The sequence below is a fragment of the Carcharhinus amblyrhynchos genome, chromosome 5, assembly GCF_965287045.1.
Source record: "Carcharhinus amblyrhynchos chromosome 5, sCarAmb.v2.hapA, whole genome shotgun sequence".
NCBI lineage: Eukaryota > Metazoa > Chordata > Chondrichthyes > Carcharhiniformes > Carcharhinidae > Carcharhinus > Carcharhinus amblyrhynchos.
In genome coordinates this window covers 15,458,968-15,480,698 of record NC_137328.1, presented here as the reverse complement: position 1 = coordinate 15,480,698, position 21,731 = coordinate 15,458,968, and the positions used below count along the sequence as shown (strand labels likewise).

General features: G+C 39.4%; 1 protein-coding gene across 1 annotated transcript in view; it reads left to right on the top strand.

Moving 5' to 3' along the window:
- The window catches only part of brd10 (bromodomain containing 10), an 84,050-nt gene that overhangs the window by 59,682 nt on the left and 2,637 nt on the right, over window positions 1-21,731 (top strand). The window contains exons 4-8 of the mRNA XM_080188490.1: window positions 2,463-2,545; window positions 9,584-9,673; window positions 15,069-15,184; window positions 17,554-17,738; window positions 19,935-21,720. Of these exons, the coding sequence (XP_080044616.1) occupies window positions 2,463-2,545; window positions 9,584-9,673; window positions 15,069-15,184; window positions 17,554-17,738; window positions 19,935-21,720 (2,260 nt within the window). The remainder of the gene's footprint in view (window positions 1-2,462; window positions 2,546-9,583; window positions 9,674-15,068; window positions 15,185-17,553; window positions 17,739-19,934; window positions 21,721-21,731) is intronic.

The window sequence follows — 21,731 nt, the reverse complement described above, 5'->3', positions numbered from 1 at the left end:
GAATAAAGCTCCTACAAACACTGCGACGCCCAAGAATTACCCAAAGTCTGAAACTACTTTCACCTGAGTTGAACTCCTTCAGGTCTTGCATAAATCAGAATATTATTGAAATTCTAGTCGCCATATACCCATGGATACAGATGCACAGATCAGAGTGATTATATGTAATGTAACCACGAACCAGACAATGTAGCTGTGAAATGCGTATATTAAGGGAGGTATTATACCCATTAAATTATAGAAAATTTGATCAGAGTATTCAGGCCACTTATTTGTTTTTTTTCCCCCCCATAACTTTTAATATTTTTATCTTTTCCTTTTGAATAACTAGATTGATCAAGGCACAACAGCCATTTATTATGAGACAATCTGTATTGTACTTTGAATTAATCTCCTAAGTTTATATAGACTCTTTGATAATTGCGGCCAGTGGAAATAAAGCAAAGTAACTAGTGAAAGGATAAACACAGGCATATATCATTTGTGAGTCACTATCCTAATAACTTCACCCACTCCCCACTTAATGCATTGAAAAATCATGAGTTGGTGAACACAATTAGCTGAGGACATTTGGCACATACCTCCGCCACACCAAGTTAACTCAATGTTATTACAGTTAGGCAGTTCTTGTTTAGACCTTTTTCTCTGCTTGGTTCATGTTCTACAAATCTGCAAAAAAAAATCTTTATCAAGAGCTTAAATCTCGCAGCAGAGATTTGAAGCCAATCCATATCCAACAACCTACTCTGAAAAACCCTGCTCAATTTTGACAGCTGTAATAAGTTCCATCATAGCAGCTGAAATGATCCACACGTTTTAAAATAATCATCAGAATTCTAAATAAATCAACCCTAACATTTTAAGTTTTCCCTATTCCCCAATGTTAATGGAACCTTTAAAAATTCCAGGATCTGGATAAGTATCTTTTCCAAAACCTTATCAATTCTTCATAGAATCATAGAATCCAACAGTACAGAAAGAGCCCATTCAGCCCATCGAGTCTGCACCAATCATAATCCCATGCATTTGCCCTAGCTAGTCCCCCTGACAAGGGGCAATTTTGCATAGCCTATCAACCTAACCAGTACATTTTTGGACTGTGGGACAATACTGGAGCACTCGGGAAACCCACACAGACACGGAGAATGTGCAAACTGCGTGCGGTGACTCAAGCTGGAAATTGTATCCAGGTCCCTGGTACTGTGAGGCAGCAGTGTTAGCCGCTCTGCCATTGTGCTGCCCCTTGGACCATATCCCATCTGTGGAACAAGTTTAGTTGTAATCCTTTCATTAATTTGTTTTTTGATTTAGTTGTTAACGGACCAACAAATGGCCAAAAACATTATTACCTTCATGAAGGAGATAAAACGGCTGACACATTAGATGTTGCAGAAAGATGAAGCTTTTTTTTATGTATCTTAGGAGGCACAGCTACATTCTGTCATATTCCATCTAATTTGTGCTAAAGTTAGTGCCGCCTGCGCATGCTGAATAGATAAATGCTTGATCACTGAGCCATGCACATCAGATGGACTCTCGCAAACTCACAAATCAGGAATTAAAACAATGAGGGTGTTGGGTCCTGCAATTTGTCTGCTTCTGATGTAAAGCTTGGAAAAATCAGCTGGATTTTCCATTACCAATTCACCACTAGTTGATAGCGCATGTATGTGGTATATCTGATTGCTCTTGACATCCACGTTCCCCACAGTCAAATAGCTTGTCAATCCTGTTTCTGTATTCAAATACCAGAATAGTCACTTCAGCGAGGCAACTGGTCTCTGAGGAGCTGGTGAAACTAGTTGAAAGAGAAAGGAATTGACGTTAGAATATCAGTGAAGTAGGATAATTGGTGGCAGTGAATTGGAACCCAACTAATCATGATTGTCTGTTTATCAAATAAAAAAAATTGTTTAACTGCAATATCTGGAAATGAATTATCAAAAACATTTCATATTTGTGACATGATGTGAAGTCAATATATGTGCCTTGACAGTTTTACTTTCAATATTAGTTTGTAAGAGACGAAAGGCTATAATATAACATAAAATATAAACAGAAAAGACTGGAAAAACTCAAAAGGTCTGACAGCATCTGTTGGGAAAGAAATATTTAACATTTTGTGTCCTTATAATGCTGTGTTTCTCTCTCCACAGATGCTGCCAGATCTGAGTTTTACCGGCATTTTCTGTATAAAAAGCATCCACGTAATTTGCTTTTATTAATACACATATATCCATATAATTTATCAAGGTAAATGCTGCAACTTGCCACCGTAATTCCTTACACAACACAGGTCCCTGCATTTAATGCTTGTATAATAGTTGCCTTAATTGGTGAAATTCTCTCTCAAGTTTACAAGAACGTTTTTTGCTTTGAAATATGAACTTCAGTATAATTGATGCTTAATATTCTGAAGAGCTCTAGTTACTTCAGTGTGCTTATCTCATGCATGTTCACAGCAAAGAAACCAGATTCTGAAAAGGCGGACGAGAAGAAGAAGAAGTTGATACCACCACCATTGCCTACAACGCCACAGTTTCAGGTGGGTTTACGAGCAAGTTAGCAACATTTTAGGTAGCAAATTGGATAAGCTTTCAAAAAATGGAAGTTAATGTCAGAAACCCTAGTTATAGTAATTAGCATTAGTAATATGTGGATTTAATGCAGATTTGTTTTGCTATCAGATTAATTCACTACTATGTTGGACAACATTTATCTACTGTTTTCTTATAGACAAATTGCTTTCACTTTGTTGGATTTATTCTGACAGCATCTACCATCTTTACCCATGTGTTACTTCCCATTATGTTGCATTTGACATCACCTCTAGAAGCTATGGTACCAGAGTGCCTGGCTGAATATAGACTGTGTTTACTTCTGGTTTGGGAGCCAGCTTCTTAGCCTTGATTTTGTATGTTGTGTAGGGAGTTTGGTATACCATGTCTTTGTGCCTTTAGTCTCTTAGGCACTTGATCTAGGGTTCTACTAATTGATGAATTGTCACATAACTTAGCTCATCAGTTCCCGAATATTTCTTTGTGGCAATAGCGTTGATTTTTTTTCTCCCATGTGGACATTAATGAAATTTGTTCCTGGCAGTCATGTCTTCTCATTAGACACTAAAACAGGGATGTCTTTTATTCATTTGAAATTCATCCTGAAATTTTTAGATAGTTCTGCCTTTTTATTTATAACTTCATAACATGAAAAGTCTAGGGTGCTGGGTGTTTGAGTAGAGGGAAACAACCAGTGCAAGTGGTTTGACAAAAACTCATTCTACTCAATTATCTGTTTGCCTTTTTAAAAAAAAACTTAAACTAAATTCAAAGAGGAAATGGTTTTATTTCTGATGGAAGGTGCTCATTTGTACCAGCGTTATTGTAAAAGCAATGGTGCAAGCCAGAACTGTTTGCACACCAGACTAACCCCACCCCAAAGCCCAGCCCAGCCCAAACTACATGTTTCCGGAAGGGATGAAATGTTCACATACAATTCCTTCAGGCTAACCAAATGAAGATATTCATGGTTATTGTTGGACTCCTCAGAGTCACAAAATAGTGTGATTGTAAAGAAGTACTCTTTTATTTCTTCTTCCTTTTTACTTTTAACTCATAATTTGTGCTATTATTATCTTTCATTGGGCTAGGATTTTGGAGTGGCCAGAGAGCAAACCTGGAGCTATTCGTTGGCAAAAACACTCGTACTGCCTAAGCTATGTACTCAGACAGCTAATGCTGATTTACGTTTGGATCAACTCCAGTACTGGTGTGAACTTTTGGCTCCCATTAAATCTGTCAAAATTGGCTTCTCTGGTGATTTACCTGATGAAGTCACTGACCAGTTAATCAGTACAGATTAAAAAATGCCTCAAACCCCAACTGCTACATGGGAAGATAATGGCCTCGTGGTAATGTTACTGGACCAGAAAGGCGGACTCATCTATGGTTTCAGATCCCATAGCAGTTGGTGGGATTTAAATCCAGTTAATAAAAATTGAAAACAAGTCTCTGGAAAGGTGGCCATGAAACTATCATTGATTATAATTAAATCCATCTAGTTCACTAATCCATTTTAGGGAAGGAAATCAGCTGGTCTGGCCCAGCCTCCACGTGACCACAGACCCACAGCAATGTGGTTGTCTTTTAAACTGCCCTCAGTTCAAGGACAATTCAAGAACGGCAACAAATATACTGGCATTGTCAGTGACACCCACATCTCATCTTTTAAAAAAAAAACTGAGTTAGCTGATCTCAGCTAGAGATATGTTTCAGTCGCTGAGGGAAAATTGGCCGAGGTTCATTCTGTTGATACACTCGGTTCCTGCCAGAAAAAGACATTTGTGGTTTTTTGGTGAACGTATTCTGATTCATTTAAATTGTTTGTCGCTCAATGCCTGAAGGTACCCATTTGGATGGGACACTGTCAGATCTGTCCAAAATTGCAAAATATCTCAGCAAAGTGCCTATGCCAAGGAGACAGAGGGGCTAGGAAAAGGGGTAGAAAAACAACACAAACGCATGGGGTCATTTTATGAAATACCGAGAACCCCTCATGACCAAAGTATTTGAGGCTAATAATGAAAACGTAATGTTGATCTTAATGAGAGTAGAGCGCAAAGCTCCTACATTGACAATGCTGGAAGGTTTTAAAGACACTTTCACGGAAGCAAAGTCATTTGAAAAAAGAATACCTGCCCAACTCATTTCCATTTTCTGGCAGCTAAGTTACTGCAAATTGCTGGCGCAGACGCAGTAGGCTAAGTGGCCTCTGTGTTGTGAAATTTCTATGATTAATGCAAGAATTAAAAATTGATTAAGTTCTTAAAAGCTGACTCCATTGACTGTTCACAAAGGGATGAATAAATTCATAAATTAATGGCAAGTAGATAATTTAGTGAATTTTATGCTCATAATGCATTATAGTTAAATAAGTAAAGTTTATTTATCAGTGTCACAACTCATCTAACATTCACGTTGCAATGAAGTTACTGTGAAAATGCCCAGTCACCGCATTCCAGCACCTGTTCGGGTACACTGAGGGAGAATTTAGAACAAAGAAAATTACAGCATAGGAACAGGTTCTTTGGCCCTCCAAGCCTGCACAGACCATGCTGCTTGACTTAACTAAAACCCCCTACGCTTCTGGGAACCATACCCCTTTACTCCCATCTCATTCATGTACTTGTGAAGATGCCCTTAAAAGTCACTACTGTATCTGCTTCCGCTACCTCCCCTGGCAGCAAGTTCCAGGCATCCACCATTCTGTGCAAAAAAAAAACTGCCTTGTACATCTCTTTTAAAATTTGTCTCTCGCATCTTAAACCTATGCCCCCTAGTAATTGACTCTTTCACCCTGAGAAACAGCTTCTGCCTATCCATTCTGTCCTTGCCTCTCATAATCTTGTAGACTTCTATCAGGTCTCCCCTCAACCTCTGTCACTCCAGTGAGAACAAATCAAGTTTCTCCTACCTCTCCTCATAGCTAATGTTCTCTATACCAGGCAACATCCTGGTAAATCTTTTCTGTACCCTCTCCAAAGCCTCCACATCCTTCTGGTAATGTGGCGACCAGAATTGAACACTATATTCCAAGTGTGGCCTCACTAAGGTTCTATAAAGCGGCAACGTGACTTACCAATTTTTAAACTCAGTACCCCGGCTGATGAAGGCAAGCATGCCATATGCCTTCTTGACCACCTTCTCCATCTGCATTGACGCTTTCAGTGACCTGTGTACCTGTACACTCAGATCCCTTTGCCTATCAATACTCCTAAAGGTTCTGCCATTTACTGTATATTTCCTATCTGTATTAGACTTTCCAAAATGCACTACTTCACATTTACTCAGATTAAACTCCATTGGCCATCTCTCTGCCCAAGTCTCCAACTGATCTATATCCTGCTGTATCCTCTGAAGGTCCTCATCGTTATGTGCAAATCCACCAACCTTTGTGTCATTCGCAAACTTATTAATCAATCCAGTTACACTTTCCTCAAGATCATTTATATATATATTACAAACAGCAAAGATCCCAGCAGTGATCCCTGAGGAACACCACTTGTCACAGCCTTCCCATTCGGAAATGCACCCTTCCACTACTACCCTCTGTCGTCTTTGATGGAGCCAGTTTTGTATCCACCTTGCCAGCTCACTTCTGATCCCATGCGACTTCACCTTCTGCACCAGTGTACCATGAGGGACCTTGTTAAAGGCCTTACTGAAGTCCATGTAGATAACATCCACTGCCCTACCCCCATCAATCATCGTCGGTACTGCCTTGAAAAACTGGATCAAGTTCATGAGACACAACCTCCTTTCACAAAACCATGTTGCCTCTCACTAATACGTCTACTTATTTCCAAGTGGGAATAAATCCTGTCTCGAAGAATCCTTCCCAATAATTTCCCTACCACTGATGTAAGGCTCTCTGGCCTGTAATTACCTGGATTATTCTTGCTACCCTTCTTAAACAAAGGAACAACATTGGCAATTTTCCAATCCTCTGGGACCTCCCCTGTAGCATGGCCAATGCATCTAACCAGCACATCTTTCAGACTGGGAGGAAACCGGAGCACCCAGAGGAAACCCAAGCAGACACAGGGAAAACATGCAGATTCCACACAGACAGTGACCTGAGCTGGGAGTCGCACCCGGGTCCTTGGCACTGAGGCAGCAATGCTAGCCACAGTGCTGCCCGTATATAGCAGTTCAGTGACGTGTAGTTTATTTGTCAAAATTGGTAATTTGTTGCAAATTGATTATTGGGCTAAGTATTTGCTTAACTTGTCAGTTGTTTCCTATCAACAACGTTGTTTCTTCACTGTCAACTACCCCTAACTTTTTAAAATTATTTTGAATTAACCCTCCAAAGGTACTTTAAACTTAAGGCTATTGCATACGTACTGTTAATGTAGAATGTGAGAAGATTCATTGGCTCTCCTGGTTAAATAACTGTACACAAATATTCTTGGGACCTCTGAGTGAATAGTCCGAGCCAGCTTCTCACTTTCTTGCTGCCTCTTGAATGCTGTAATAGAGGGAAGAGTCAAAAGCAAGGGAAAATTGGGTAGCTTAAGACAAATAGAGAGAAATGAGTGCTATTGAGCCGAGAGCAAAGAAGTGAGTGGGAGGGAAAGAACAGAGCAAAAGCAGAGAAAGTAAAAGACCTGTTCCTTGCATTTTTACCACTTCCAGTAAGTTAGGGGGATGCAAAGGTGTACCATCTTGATGAGTTAATTCACCGAGAACCAGCAAATCAAATAGTTTTGCTTAAATTATTAAGTAGCAGAGGTATGGCTTTTCCTTGTTTCTCCTTTCACTTTGTTGTTTGTACCCTATTTATACAATAGACTTTTATACACTTTTTATCTCTGGTTATATCTTGCTACAAATCAAACTTAATTTTAGCATGAGCATAACTGACTTGGGTGATATTTTCAGCCTTTCATAGTGGACAGGAAAGCATGGTGGGTGGACAGCCCCAATGTTGTGTATCCATGCTACCTGGAAAGATGTAATCTTCAGTTCATGGGGCATGTGGGTGTGCTTGTAGAAAATGCTTTTCATGTGAACACTAGCTTATAAACTTGCATTCAGGTACAACTCTGCTAAAAAGGTGACAGCCTTTTGTATTACATCACTCCCACCCTACTGAGTTCAAAGTGTGTCTAATTTTCCCCTCTTTGTCAATTTGCTGCTCTTAATGTATTCTTACTATGATTTCTTAATTGAATACTATTTTTCTTGGGACTGGCTGCCTCTCCATTCCTCACCAAAACACACATTCATGTAATGAGCTTTGGTGACGAGGTTTGTAAGGCTACATGAGCACCAATGGTAACTAAGGGTCCTGTCCTCCTCCTTTATCCATACGTGTAGTACCAGCTATCATTGAACCTAAGGTCACTAAAACCCGTTTCAATACCACTTTGGCCTCCTTATTAGGAAGATTAACTAACTCGGCAAAGACTGAGGAGCAACCTTGAACTTTTTGTATAAGCAGTAATTTGCTATTTTAATCTGTTTGGTAGAAGTCTGAGGGCACAATGACTTGTTGGTTTTTTAAAAAATAGTTTCCTTTTCCCAATGTATGTCGTTCAGTGTTGCTTATTAATTATCTTCTAGTTGTTCAACATTGGCAAGTGAATTTTCAGAAGGCTTTTGACAAGTCCCACTTAAGAGATTAGCATGCAAAATTAAAGTGCATGGATTGGGAGTAGTGTATTGAGATGGATTGAAAACTGGTTGGCAGGCAAGAAACAGTAATAACAAATGGGTCTTTTTTGCAAGTGGCAGCCAGTGACTAATGGTGTAATGCAGGGGTTAGTGCTAGGATCCCAGCTATTCACAATATATATTAAGGATTTACTTGCGGTAACTAAATATAATATTTCCATATTTGCAGATGACAGCCTGGCTGGGAGGGTGAGCTGTGAGGAGGATGCAGAGATCACCAGTGTGATTTGGACAAGTTGAGTGAGTGGGCAAATGCATGGCAGATGCAGCATAATGTGGATAAATGTCAGGTAGCAAAAACAGGAAGACATTGTTATCTGAATGGCTGTTGACAGAGGGGAATGTGCAGTGAGACCCGGGGGTCCTTGTACCCCAGGTGCTAAAAGTGAGCATGCAAATGAAGATGGCAAATGGCATGTTGGCCTTCATTGTGACAGGATTCGAAAGCAAGGATGTCTTGCTTCAGTTATACAGGGCCTTGGTGAGACCATACCTGGAATATTGTGTGCAGTTTTGGTCTGTGTCTGAGGAAAGATGTTCTTGCTATGGAAAGGAGTGCAGTGAAGGTTTACTAGATTGATTTTTGGGATGGCAGGACTGATGTATGAGGAGAGATTGAGTCAGTTGGGATTGTATTCACAGGCGTTTAGAAGAATGTGGGGCATTTTACAGAAACCTATAAAATTCTAACAGGACTAGGCAGGTTAGATACAGGAAGGATGTTCCTAATGGCAGGGGAGTCTAGAACTGGGAGGGGGGCCCGGATCACAGCCTAAGGATATGGGGTAGACCATTTAGGACTGAGTTGAAAAATTTCTTCACTCATAGAGTGATCAGCCTGTGGAATTCTCTACCACAGACAGCAGTTGAGGCCAAAACATTGCATATTTTCAAGAAGGAGTTAGATATAACACTTGGTGCTAAACGGATCAAAGCTAATGGGGATAAAGTTACTGAGTTGGATGATCAGCTGTGATCGTAATGAATAATGTGGAGATGCTGGCGTTGGACTGGGGTAAACACAGTAAGGAGTCTTAACCTGGTGTTGTGAGACTTCTTACTTATCATAATGAATGGCAGAGCAGGCCCAAAGGGCTCAATGGCCTATTCCTGCTCCTATTGTCTATGTTTCTAAGTTCACCCACATGTTTTCTTCACATTGTGATCTCAATATTTTCAAATGGCACATTTGCTTTGGTTGTTGTTATCAAGAAAAAGGTATTGAATGTAAGAAATGAGTTTCTGAAGTTGTCAGATGCCATTAATTGTAAAGTACTTTTTGTGAAGTTTGTCCATCCTGATGGTACTAGAGCTCTCAAATCAATTTTTTTTACTCCTCTGTCTAGCTCATTTGCACTAGTCTTGATGAACTCAGGGAACTCATTGCCAAAATGGAAGGAGAGCTAAAAGAACTGGAAAATAATAAGAAGAAATCTGTAAGTAGCTGATCTCTTTGCTCTGGATCAAAATTTGAAAATCAAAAATGCTCCAATGAATTGAACTTCCTGCACTACTTCATCTTTGTTGCTGATTCATAATGGCTACTTTATCTTGTAAGTTACATTGTCGAAAATTAATTTGTGTGAAGTCTTTATCATCATGGTTAGACACTATTTAAGTCCAACTATTTGTTGAGTATTTTTAAAAGTGTTATATTCGTTGAAAATCAACTATCTTCAGTTTCCTTATATAAACCTCTCTGACTCTGAGAAAGGAACTATCTAATTGTGTATCGAAGACATGCAGAATGCAAATTGTTGCCAGATTATATTTTCTGCATATAACATCCACCACTTTATATTGGAACATTTTATGTTGGAACATGTGATGAAAACTCCAATTCTGTGCAAGCCTGTTTTGAAACTATCCAAATTGTTGAAGTGTATGCTGCACACACTAAAAATTTTGATCTGTTTTGCTCCTGTTTTGATCCCCCCCGCCTCTCTTCCCCGACCTCCTGTGTTTCTAAACCTGTGCTAATATTGATTTTTGTCATTCTCCTTGTAATGAATTTAGAATCCAAATGACAACCTTTGTGATATAATTGGTAAAAGTTGGGGCCAACACAGTGCTCCTTAAATGGATCAAGGGATGCAAAGGGCAATTAATGAGCTACAGCTGCCTAGAAAGAGGTGATGCATGCTGATGTTTTGGAACTATGGACAGGAACAAAAGAGTTTGCTGATACTAAATTGGGAGAGTTTGTAAACAAAAAAGTGAAGAAATATGGACTAGAGAAATCTGCATAGATTATGGGGATTAGGCCAAGAAGTGGGAGATGTTTTGTATTGTGAAATATGAAGCCATAAAGGCAAGGTAGAAAACAAGCAGTGTGATTATGAAAATAATTGAATTATACGGCACTGAAGGATGCAATTTATCCTAGTATGCCTGTTCTTTAGAAGTAATCCAATTAATTCCTCACCTGCAGTTATTTCCACTTCAAGTACTTGTCCAGATCTCTTGGAAAATTATTATTGAATCTGTTTCCACACATTACCTTTTCACAGATTGGCCGGAACTCTACCACCTCGTCTCGCCATGGAATTGGCGCAGGTGAGGGTCTGACAATGGAAATCTCAGTTGACCTCGGGTCAATTTCCAGCCTTGCCCTAGCAAGGCTGTAAAATCATGCCCATTCTGTACCTGGCATTGTAACTCATGTACAAAAAAAAGTTGCTCCTCAGCACACTTCTTGTTCTTTTGTTAAACATGAATTGGATCTGTGATGAATCTGTTTGCTGGCAGTGAAGTAAATCTGTTGATCAGGATCATGGCTTGCATGACATCATGGAACAAATGGAAGATGGCTGCCAAAACGGAGGGGAACACTCCAAAATCCCTTATTTTAATAGTGTCAGAGAAGGCTATGTACAAGGGCTGGTGCTGTTCTTGCATTTCCCAGAAATTGACCACACACAATCAGCTTCTCTGGGCAGACCCCATTCTCTGCATGTCTGACATGAGTCTCTGGAAATAAATGCTCTACATGGAACTTTAACCCTACAGTGAGCCCCAGGAGGGCTGAAGAAATGCTTCAGGGTTACCCTTAAAGCCTCTTTGGAAAAATGCAATATCCTAACTGGAATCCCTGACCCAAGACTGCTTGACATGGAGAAAAAGCATCTGAGAAGGAGCCAAACATCCCACCTTTCCTCACTGAAAGCAAGCTGAAGCCAAGTATTGATAGTGATGTATGGCATCCCATCCACCCGTTCCTCTAGCTACTGTCTGTCCCACCCGTGACAAAGACTGAAGTCACACATTGGACTCCTCAGTTACCTGAGAACTCGTTTATAGTTTGGAAGCAAGTCATCCTCAACCCCAAGGGACTGCCTAAGACAAAGGTGCTTTATAAAGCTAACGTCACATAAACTCCTTTTAACAGCCTTCTCAAATTGTCATGCTGTTTTCAAAGATTTATGTGCATACACCCCCAGAATGCCTGTTCCTGAATCCTTGTGAGAATTGTATTATTTAATTCCTATTGCCTCTTTTTGTTTTTTGAGAATACCTCATTTTATGAAATAGTAGCCAAGGTAAACTCAGGTGACCATTGGCCATCTCCCTTTTGAGGGGGAAAGCTAACTCGTGGTGATTTAACCTGAAGGTCACCACAGCTCAGGCAAGGGGCATGATTAAGAAGGCAGGACCTTAATAACCTCAGCTGGTATGGGAATTGAACCAGCGCTGTTGGTGTTGCACTGCTTCAGTAAACATATGTCCAGCCAACTGAGCTGTCAGGCTAACAGAAGGATATTTGTACTGGAAAATACAGCTTATTGGTGACTTTACAGAATATTTAAGATTCATGAAAATATTAATGGGATTCAATAATATTCATTATCAATGTTATCTGTGGAACAAGAGAACAGTGAGAAGTCTCACAATGCCAGGTTAAAGTCCAGCAGGTTTATTTGGCAGCACTAGCTTTTGGAGCCTCAAGCTCCTTCAGGTGAGTGAGGACTGGTGTTCACAAACAAGGCATATGAAGACACACACTCGATTTACAAGATAATGGTTGGAATGCAAGCCTTTATAGGTGATCAAGTCTTAAAGGTACAGACAATGTGAGTGAAGAGAGGATTAAGCACAGGTTAAAGAGATGTGTATTGTCTCCAGCCAGGACAGTTAGTGAGATTTTGCAAACCCAGGCATGTTTTGGGGGTTACAGATAGTGTGATGTGAACATCATGAACAAGAGAACATCCATTCATACGGACAATGTGGTAAAGAGTTGGAAAAGCCTGTACTGAAACTGGATAGTAAAAATCATGATTTTAATATGTATTATGGGGCAATTGAATAATACAGAGGTCAAACTGGTTAAGAAGACTAGGTTCTTGACACAGGCCCAACAATTGGGTATAGTCTTTTTTTCCAGTCTGTTATAACACTTTCAGAGTGAAGGCTTGTTGGTTGAATTCTGTCTACTGATGTATTATGAGCAAAAGACTCTCCACCTTTTATTGAAATTTGCCATGGATCTTTCCATTTCTTTCCCCTTCCCCAGGAATTAGTGTTACTTGCAGTTGGAGAGCCTAACACACAAGATTGTACAACTCAATTATTAATAGATTTTATCATTCATTCATTACAGTGTGCTTTAGTGCCATCCTGTACCTGTGTAGTTTAATTTGTTTAACTGATCAATATTTTGATGTGTTGGTATATTGACAGCGAACTGCAATTGGCAAATTAGATAAATTCTACTATTGAGAGATTTTAAAAATAAGAAAATTGGGGAACTCGGCAAAGTTTTTGTAGCAGACGGTGGTCTCTGGGTGACCCATAGTTGCAAAACAGACAATGGCCGGACTTTTGTGGCTATTTGTGCCTCACTGCAAGCAACGATGGAGAATTTGGTGCTCGGCCAAATCTCCATTCATTGCAGCAGGACCAGAGAATCATGCCAATGTGAATGGCTGGAAAATTCCACGCGACATCTCTGATTATTTTTGAGTAGACGGATTGGGGAGGGATGCCAGAAATTCTAGGAACCTGAATGCCCTGTGAATTTAGTGTCAGGACTTCACTAACTGCTTGTTTATTTTCTGCCTGATTAACTGGTTTCCAGGCAGGAAAGCCTGTGGTTGAATACTACAGTCAGGAACTGTTGGTGATAGTCCTCAGCAGCAAGGGATGATTGGGAATTGGTGAATTGGGCAGTGAACCCGCAATCAGGAGTGTACTGGGAGGGAATGTGTGGTGATCAAACTGGTAGTTGAGAGGGAGGGAAGGTCTGCAACAGATTGTGGGCCTGGAAATTTCATTAAATGGCAGGGGAAGCACTCCTGTTTCTTCTGGCCCAAAAACAGTGCTGTAAAAAGCGCTGCACTTTTGCATCTGGTTGCTGCTGCCTCGCCCTAGCTCAGATTTTGCCAACTGTAGGAAATCTGTGCACAATACTTAATTTCATAGTTGCCAACATATCTTAAACAAAGCCTGATTCACATATTGTAATTAAGGACCTGCCTCTCAAGCGGATTACTCAAATGACCTCTGGTTAAATGGACACCTACCCAACAGTTTTATGAATTTGATGACTTAACTCTATTGCACTGGGTGGGGTTTGAAACCCTGATGAATTCCTAAACATTATTTGACTTCTACATGATCTAAGGCAATCGCGTTTAAGGTTTAACCACTGTTTTTGGATTTGAAGAAAGAATACCAGATATAAGGAAACCTGAGCTTTTAAAAATAAAATTGGTCGTGACTTAAGAGGCGATTAATACTGGGGCAAAGCTGCTTGATTGTGATCTGAGTGTTAAGAGCAAAACTGACTCTGTTATCCAAGATGGCATCGCTTCACTTAGCATGTACTGTGGCACTAGACCAGATACTGGGTTTAAGTATTTTCACCAATAGCCACTTCAAGCTAACCATTATAACTGTGTAACAAATGCACACTCAATTTGTTTTTGCAGTTGTCCAAATTGACTATGGCTCTTGTAGCTTAATATTGCCTCTCATTTTGTATCATTAGGTAGTAAATAATCCTAATCAACTATTTAATCTGTAATAGCTAGATTACTTGTGTTTTTGTATGTTGGAACATAAAATGCATTTGACTTTACAGATGCACAAGTCAGTTATTAAACTTATGCTGACCTATAACATAGACCTCTGATCTCAAGGCATGCATTCTGGGGGAATCCGAGACTGTAGGAGAAAAACAAAGCACTGACAATTTCATAAGAACTATGGGGAATTGATTTGTCCACTTTTCTTTCACTTTGGGGATCTCAATGTAAATTTAGCCCAAGCTGATGAGTTCTAAGTTTCTCTGACATAAAGCTTCTACATGAGATTATTTCCATAACCTTAGATCATATTCTAATAGTTGACATAAAGCCAGTGCTAGTTTGGTGGTGAAATGACAATTTTGCTGAAAGGTCTCTCTCTTGCGCTTTGTCTGTCAGATGGAAATTTGGAGCTCAAGTGCACAACAGGAGGCTAATTCTGAAGTATTATACTCATAACACTGGAATATTTGATTCAGGGAACACCAAGTGAGGGAGAGTGAACCATTCCCTCATCAGAAAAATTCACAACTGTTTAAGGAAAAGTTAGTTATAATCCAAAAAAAAGTAAAATTATCCATGATTTGAGATGTTATTGTTTATATGAAGCTTGCTTTTCTCTTAATATAAAAGTACAAACATTGTACTCAGTTCTCAGATTAGTAAGTCAAAAGGCCAATGTCAGTTTGATAATTATAAAACTTTATTGCACTGAGGGCCAAAAAGTGATCTTGTCAGAATAGAATGTTATACTCTGATATAATTACTGTACATTTTGACCTTAATAGAATCTTTTTATCTGCAGGAGAAATGGTTTTTTAGAAGACAAGCTTTAAAAGATTTACATGGTACCCTAGGACGACTGTTGAATGAACTGTTGCCATGGGAACAAAAACTAATCAAGGCTTTTCAGCGAAATCGGTAATATTTGCACTATTGTGCCTTTTTGTTCTCCTGTCCTCTCTCTCTTTGAATCTTTTTAATACAGTTAATCATGTTGGGAAATGGTTTCACAGTACTTCATTAATGTGTCCAAGCAGCTGAACTTCGCAGCATAGAAACAGATTAGTTCTCAAAGTACTTTTCACCATGAAGTACTTTGTCTAATCTCATTGTCCATCTAATTTCCCATACTGCTTAATTTTTTTTCAACTAATTATTTTGTTTTCTTAAACAATACACTGCCTCTGCTTGAATTACTTTGACATGCATTAATTTAATATTTAATGTAAAAAAAAGCTTTTTTTTCTGTAACTTCCCCTTTAATTCTTTTTGTAATCATCTTAAATCTGGAGAGAATACCTCTTCATTCCTTGTCTTGTACTACCATCCAGATGCAATGTTATATTATATGGACCTTCCTTCCATCATAAGATTAGTAGTAGGGATGTTCGCTGATGGATTGCACAATGTTCACCGTTTGCAACTCCAGATACTGAAACAGTCTGTGTCCAAATGACTGGGAAAATTTCCAGCTTGGGCTGACGAGTGGCATGTAACATCGCTCCAAGCAACTGTCAAGCATTGAGCATCTTGAATAAGTGAGAATTTAACTATCACCCCTTGACATTCAATGGCATTACCATAGCTGAATTCCCCACCATCAACACTCTGAGGGGATAACATTGACCAATACTGAACTGAAGTAGCCCTATAAATACCTTAGCTACAAGAGCAGGTCAGAACCTGGGAATCCTTTAGTCGTATACAACCATCTCTGGAGTGGTGAGTCTTTGGCATTCTCTACCCTGAGGGCTGTGGAAGCTCAATGCTTAAGCATGTTCAAGATAGAAATCAATAGATTTCTGATGACTAATAATGTCAAGAGAAATGGGGATGGAATGGGAAAGTACTGTTAAAGTAGACGATTAGCCAGCGTGCAGTTGAATGACAGAGCCAACTCGACAGGTTGAATGGCCTACTCCTATTCCAATGCTCTTATTTATCAGCTGTATGGTTTCATTGCATGTATCCTGACCATGAAATACCAGACTTCATCAAATAAATTACATTATTGGAAATGTGTTCTAAAAAATATATAGACAGTTGTTTAGTTTTAATGATGCTGGAGATTTTGGTGCTTGGTGTGGGGAATATTCCAGAACTATCACTAAGTGCCTATGTTCTGGTCATGTTTCTGGATCATACGTTTCTGTTTTGAGATCTAGTGGCCTGGGGTTGTGCATTTGTACCACAATCCTATCCTTCTGTTAATGAATTTATGATATTGTTACATGAAATACAGAGGGAGTGTCTCTTCCAAGTGAGCGATTTGAAGGATGATACCATTTTAGACTAGACTATATAGAACTTTTATGAAATCATACAGTATATAAAGAGGACAGATGGTAATCTGACAGATGTTTGCATGTATGTGAGGAACCACCTGAAATACATAGTTTGGGGAAATGGAAGCCAAGCATATCTGTGTAACCCATTGTATGAATTGGACGCGATGTTAAACTGGGGTCTGGCTGTTCAGGCAGACGTTAAAGGTTTGCCACTGTTTGAAAAGCAAGAAGTTCTCCCAACGTTTTGGCAGCATCCCTCCCTCAATGGGCATCCAACAACATGAGCTTATTTTCTCTTTGCTGTTTGTGTCTTCCAGCTGTTGTACAAAATTAACGCTCATTTGCTTACATAAGTTCCTGAACTTCAACGATATTAGAAGTCTGAAGTTCTCCCATGTTTGAGAGATTTAATAAGGTGCTTCCTTAAGTGCAACTTTTTAATTCTTCAGTTACATGATTTCAGTGAAAACAAATTATTGAATTCAAGAATTTGCTGACAACTCGTGGTCTGGTGCAAGCATGTGTGTTTATTAGGAGTTCCTTCTCTGTCTCTTATAAGATGTTCACAGACTGTTCTCGCTCTCAAGTTTCATTATGCATTATTGTAAAGAACACCCATTCACATTCATTGGCTAATTAAACATCTGTGCAGGTGGCTGACACTAATTGGTTCTGACCGCTGGTCATGCATTGTTCATGAGATAGTGGTCTCTGCCAGGGCTAGCTGCTCATGAGCTGGGAATGTGCACAACATGTTTCAGCATGATGTAACCTTGTAACATGCTCCAGCACAACTGAAACCTGAAACCTCAGCTTGATTTACTCAGCAGGATTTATCCTTTGAGAGAGTTTTAGTACGAGTACATTGTAGAAAATGTGATTTAAAAAATTGTAAAGGAAATATAAAATAAAACTCATCCCACAGAATGAGTGTTTTGCATATGTGCTAACAATCTGGAAACTTATTTAATGAAACTTTACTTTTTTTATCTTTTAAAGAGCTCGAATGAAGAAAGACTTTGATGACTTTAAAAAACAGCCTGATAATGATGTGTTCCTTAGAGATCTCTTGCCAAGTGAAGAAATGGATGGAGAGTTTATAAAAGACGTACCTCCAAATGAAGCAGGGACCTCAAATTTTGCTGATCATCAAGAAATAGTGAAGAAAGAATGCTCTGATTTAGGTACCTGCATGTTTTTAACTTTGAATTTAGCAGATATGTAAACACTTTTTTGTGACATTTGAATCAAAAACAAGCATTAGCAAAAGCTTGCACTTCATCCTCAATATCTAATGAAACTTAAAAGGGACAATTACATAACCAAGTGAATTCTAGTTCTGTTATGTCATCAAGAGTTCAGAACCATCTTTGGAATTGTGTATAAAAAATTTAAAAAAAACTCTGGGTTACTGTGCTCAGAATCACACAGGCCATGTGTCTTGGTGGCTGGCTAGCTACAGCAACTGGCTGATTTTCACATCGCCATTAGCGATCCTTTTTATTCCTCTTTGGAATGCTGGCATCACTGACTTTTACTAAAAAGTCTTAAGGCCTCTTGTTTCCAACTGAAACTTTAATGTAACCATTGTTCAAACTTCTCTAAATATATTTTGCACACAGAATAGTATTGTCATTGGTATTTGGCTTCTGAAGTTAATGAATGCAAATCTTTATTGTATATCAGCCATGTTCGATTTACTAATCAGATGGGATGATCCTTGGGATTTACTCATTTTTATCGAGAGATCATTCAATTGTTTTATCTCTTCCATCAAAGTCAGAATTATAATTTTGTTTAGATGCTTGAAGAGCCCTTTGGAAGTATATAATACAGAAATCTTATCAAAGGACAAAGCTTGAGGGGTTTTGACCTTCCTAGTCTACTTGTCTGCAGTTCCTCAAGTTTCCATATGGTGGTATATGCAAATTTGTCAATGGGAGTAATTCTGCAGGCAGTACGGTGACACAATAGTTAGCACCGCTGCCTCACAGTACCAGAGATCTGGGTTCAATTCTGGCCTCGGATCACAGTCTGTGTGGAGTTTGCACATTCTCCCCGTGTTTACTTGGGTTTCCTCCAGATGCTCCAGATTCCTTCCACAGTCCAAAGATGTGTGGGTTAGGTTAATTGGCCATGTTAAAGTGCCCCGTGGTGTCAGGAGGATTAGCAGGATAAATGTGAGGGGTTATGGAAATAGGGTCTGGGTGGGATTGTGTTTGGTTCAGATTTGATGAGCTGAATGGCCTCCTGCCCTGTAGGGATTCTGATTGCATAGATTTACCTGCAGAGGATAACACCTTTTGAATGTCTCTTCTAACAGCACTATTACCTCCATAAAGATGCAGCCCCTCATAACTTAAATCTAGTTATGATCACCTCTGATGTTTGGAGGATACCAGATGTGGGACAAAAATAGACTAACTGATGTGGATAGTGGGATTCTTCAAATACTTGTGTTCCAATGAGAACAACCTTGCCTAACTGCCTTGCAGATAATGATACTTTGGAATCTGAGTGGTTGGTGCTAGGGTTTGGGAGTGGAGATGGTGGGTGGAGTGTGAAGAGATTAAGTTGGTGTTAAGTGGTTAATCAGTTTCTGTTTAGCTTCACAGAAAAATGAAATTATGTAGGGTGTACATTCTGGTGGTAGTTTGCATGTTGCAGGAGAAGACTACATCTAGCGCTACCCAGCTACATGAATTTTACATGTCTGTACTAAACACTTGGGTTGGATCTTAACTTCAAAATCAGGTGGGTTAGTTTGGGTCAGAGGTTAAAATTAAAAATGTATATAAAACAAGTGCTGATCCAGCCTTAATGGAGGCAAGGCACAGATTGATGGCTGATTCACTCATGTAAATAAAACTAGACATTTAAATAATAAAATGTGCCTTCATATTTTTAATGCATCAACCAGTCCCTTGGAAACCCAGATGTACCTGTCAATTTTAGACATTCCCGGATATGATCATAAAATGGATTAAATTATGGGCAAGAGCCCCATGATCAGACAGGGAAAAAAATTTCCATTTAGGATATGAAACTGGGGTCAATTTGAGGGTGTTTATTTGTTGCACATGCATATTAAAATAAGAATAAGCATGAGAAAATGTGGCTCATCAAATTTTTTTTGAGACTAGTTAAAATAAAGATCAAGCAGTATGGCATCAGATTTTAACAGTCTTTATGATTAGCTTACAATACTAACATCACTAGCGTTTTCTGCAACAGGTGGTGGTTAACGGCATAAATACAATTAGGTGTTTATCTGATGTACAATACTGGCTACATCAGATAAACATCTAACTATATTAGTGACATTACAGGATTGTCTGTATTTCACTAGGGTTTATTATTAACTATTTTGTATGTTTCAGATGAAATGATGCAGCCAGACGTGGAGATACCTGTATGTAAACCGAAACCTGTTAGAAGAGAATGTTCCAGTAAAGAAACACAGAAACAAACTTTCAAGAATCCTAAAAAGCAAATCAGATGTAGTGATCTTGATGAATGTTGGAAAGAATCACCTCCTTGTAAAAAGACTAAACTAAGCACAAACGAAGCTGCTGCAGATCACAACGTAGTAAATGTATCATCTGCTTCTGAGCCTGGAAACCATGCTATTGAATCTAAATCTGCAAAAATACAACTTCCAGTTGAATCAGTTACCAGCGTGAGCAAGCCAGATGAGCATTCTGTGAAATTAGATGCTTCAAAAGGTGAGATGACTAATGTATCAAGGTCAGTTGTGCAGAAAGGGACCAAACCTATTCAAGCCTTACTTGCGAAACATAATGGGAACAAAGTGACCTTAACCAGTCAAATATCCTCCTCTGTGAGAGAGACAAGCAATCCAGAAAAGAAAATAACAGCAGTTGCAACGCACCCAAGTCCAGCAAAGTCCTGTTTGCCACCTCTTGCATCTTCTAAAGGGCCATTACAGATGGTGTATAAAATGCCTGATGGATCTTGTGTTCCAATTGATCTGAGTAGTGGCCAGATTAAGATTGCAGTCCAGCCTGTTATTGATGCAAAGACTGGAGAAAGGATCATGCAGCAGGTACTTATTGTACCCAAAAACCTACTGGCCCAACAACAAGATGGCAAATCTGTGGAAAAAGAAAGTCCACCCAAGGCACGAAAGGAGCCGGAGAAACGAACCTCAGTTGGCTCTCAGACTGCTGATTTGGGGCATTCTCCTTCGGTAGACCTTCAGTCTTTGTCACCTGCTCAAGTTCAGTCACAAATTTCTAATTTAAGGCAGGGTAGGAGCACTGTGGGTTTAACAACAGTCATGACTTCGGTTAGTCAGCCCACAAAAGTTGTATCATCATCGTGTAACCTTTTAACATCATCAGTCATTGCACCGCAAGGAAGGATGGAAGTATCTGCAGTTGTGACACCTTCAGCTACGCCATCAAATACTAGAGGTGGCCAGTCAACTACTCAGCCAGTAACACCAACAAAAACGCAGAGCAGATCAATAAGTAATACTGGAACTGCTCAGAGCTTCAACTCGCCGCAGTCAAATGAATTAAGTGAAACAAAGCAAGAACTTAAAACAGTCTGCATACGAGATTCTCAGTCTATTTTAGTTATGACACGGGGTGGAAACACGGGTGTTGTTAAGGTACAAAGTAACTCTGACCAAAACTCACCTAATTCTATTACTCCAAGGCCGATATTTACTTTCTTACCAGAGGTTCAGAACCTTGTGGTATCAAAAACACAACCATTGTCACCATTGACCTCCTTTCTTGTTCCAGCACAGACTTCCCATACAAACATTGGTCAACTTCCTGTTTCCAGTTCCATTTCATCTGTTTCACTAGGCCTAAACCAATTGGGTGGGGAATCAATTAAATTAGGGTCTTGCAATACTGTGAATAATGCAGGAGTTGTACCTGTTCATGTGCCTCTGCCCACAGTTTTGTCAACAGTTTCAGAGAGTTCAACTGTGCGCACCAGTACCCACAATGCCTTGAATTTAGTTAGTGGCCCTGTTTGTGGATTATCTAGTGAAGGTCCAGTCCAAAATAAGGTAACAGTAGCTCAAGCGCCATCATTGCAATTCTCACTTGATACTGCAAGTGGAAAGCAATTATTTCTGTCACCACCAGAATGTAATAAATCAGGTGGGAGCACATTCTTGGCAGGAACTGCAATGCCCA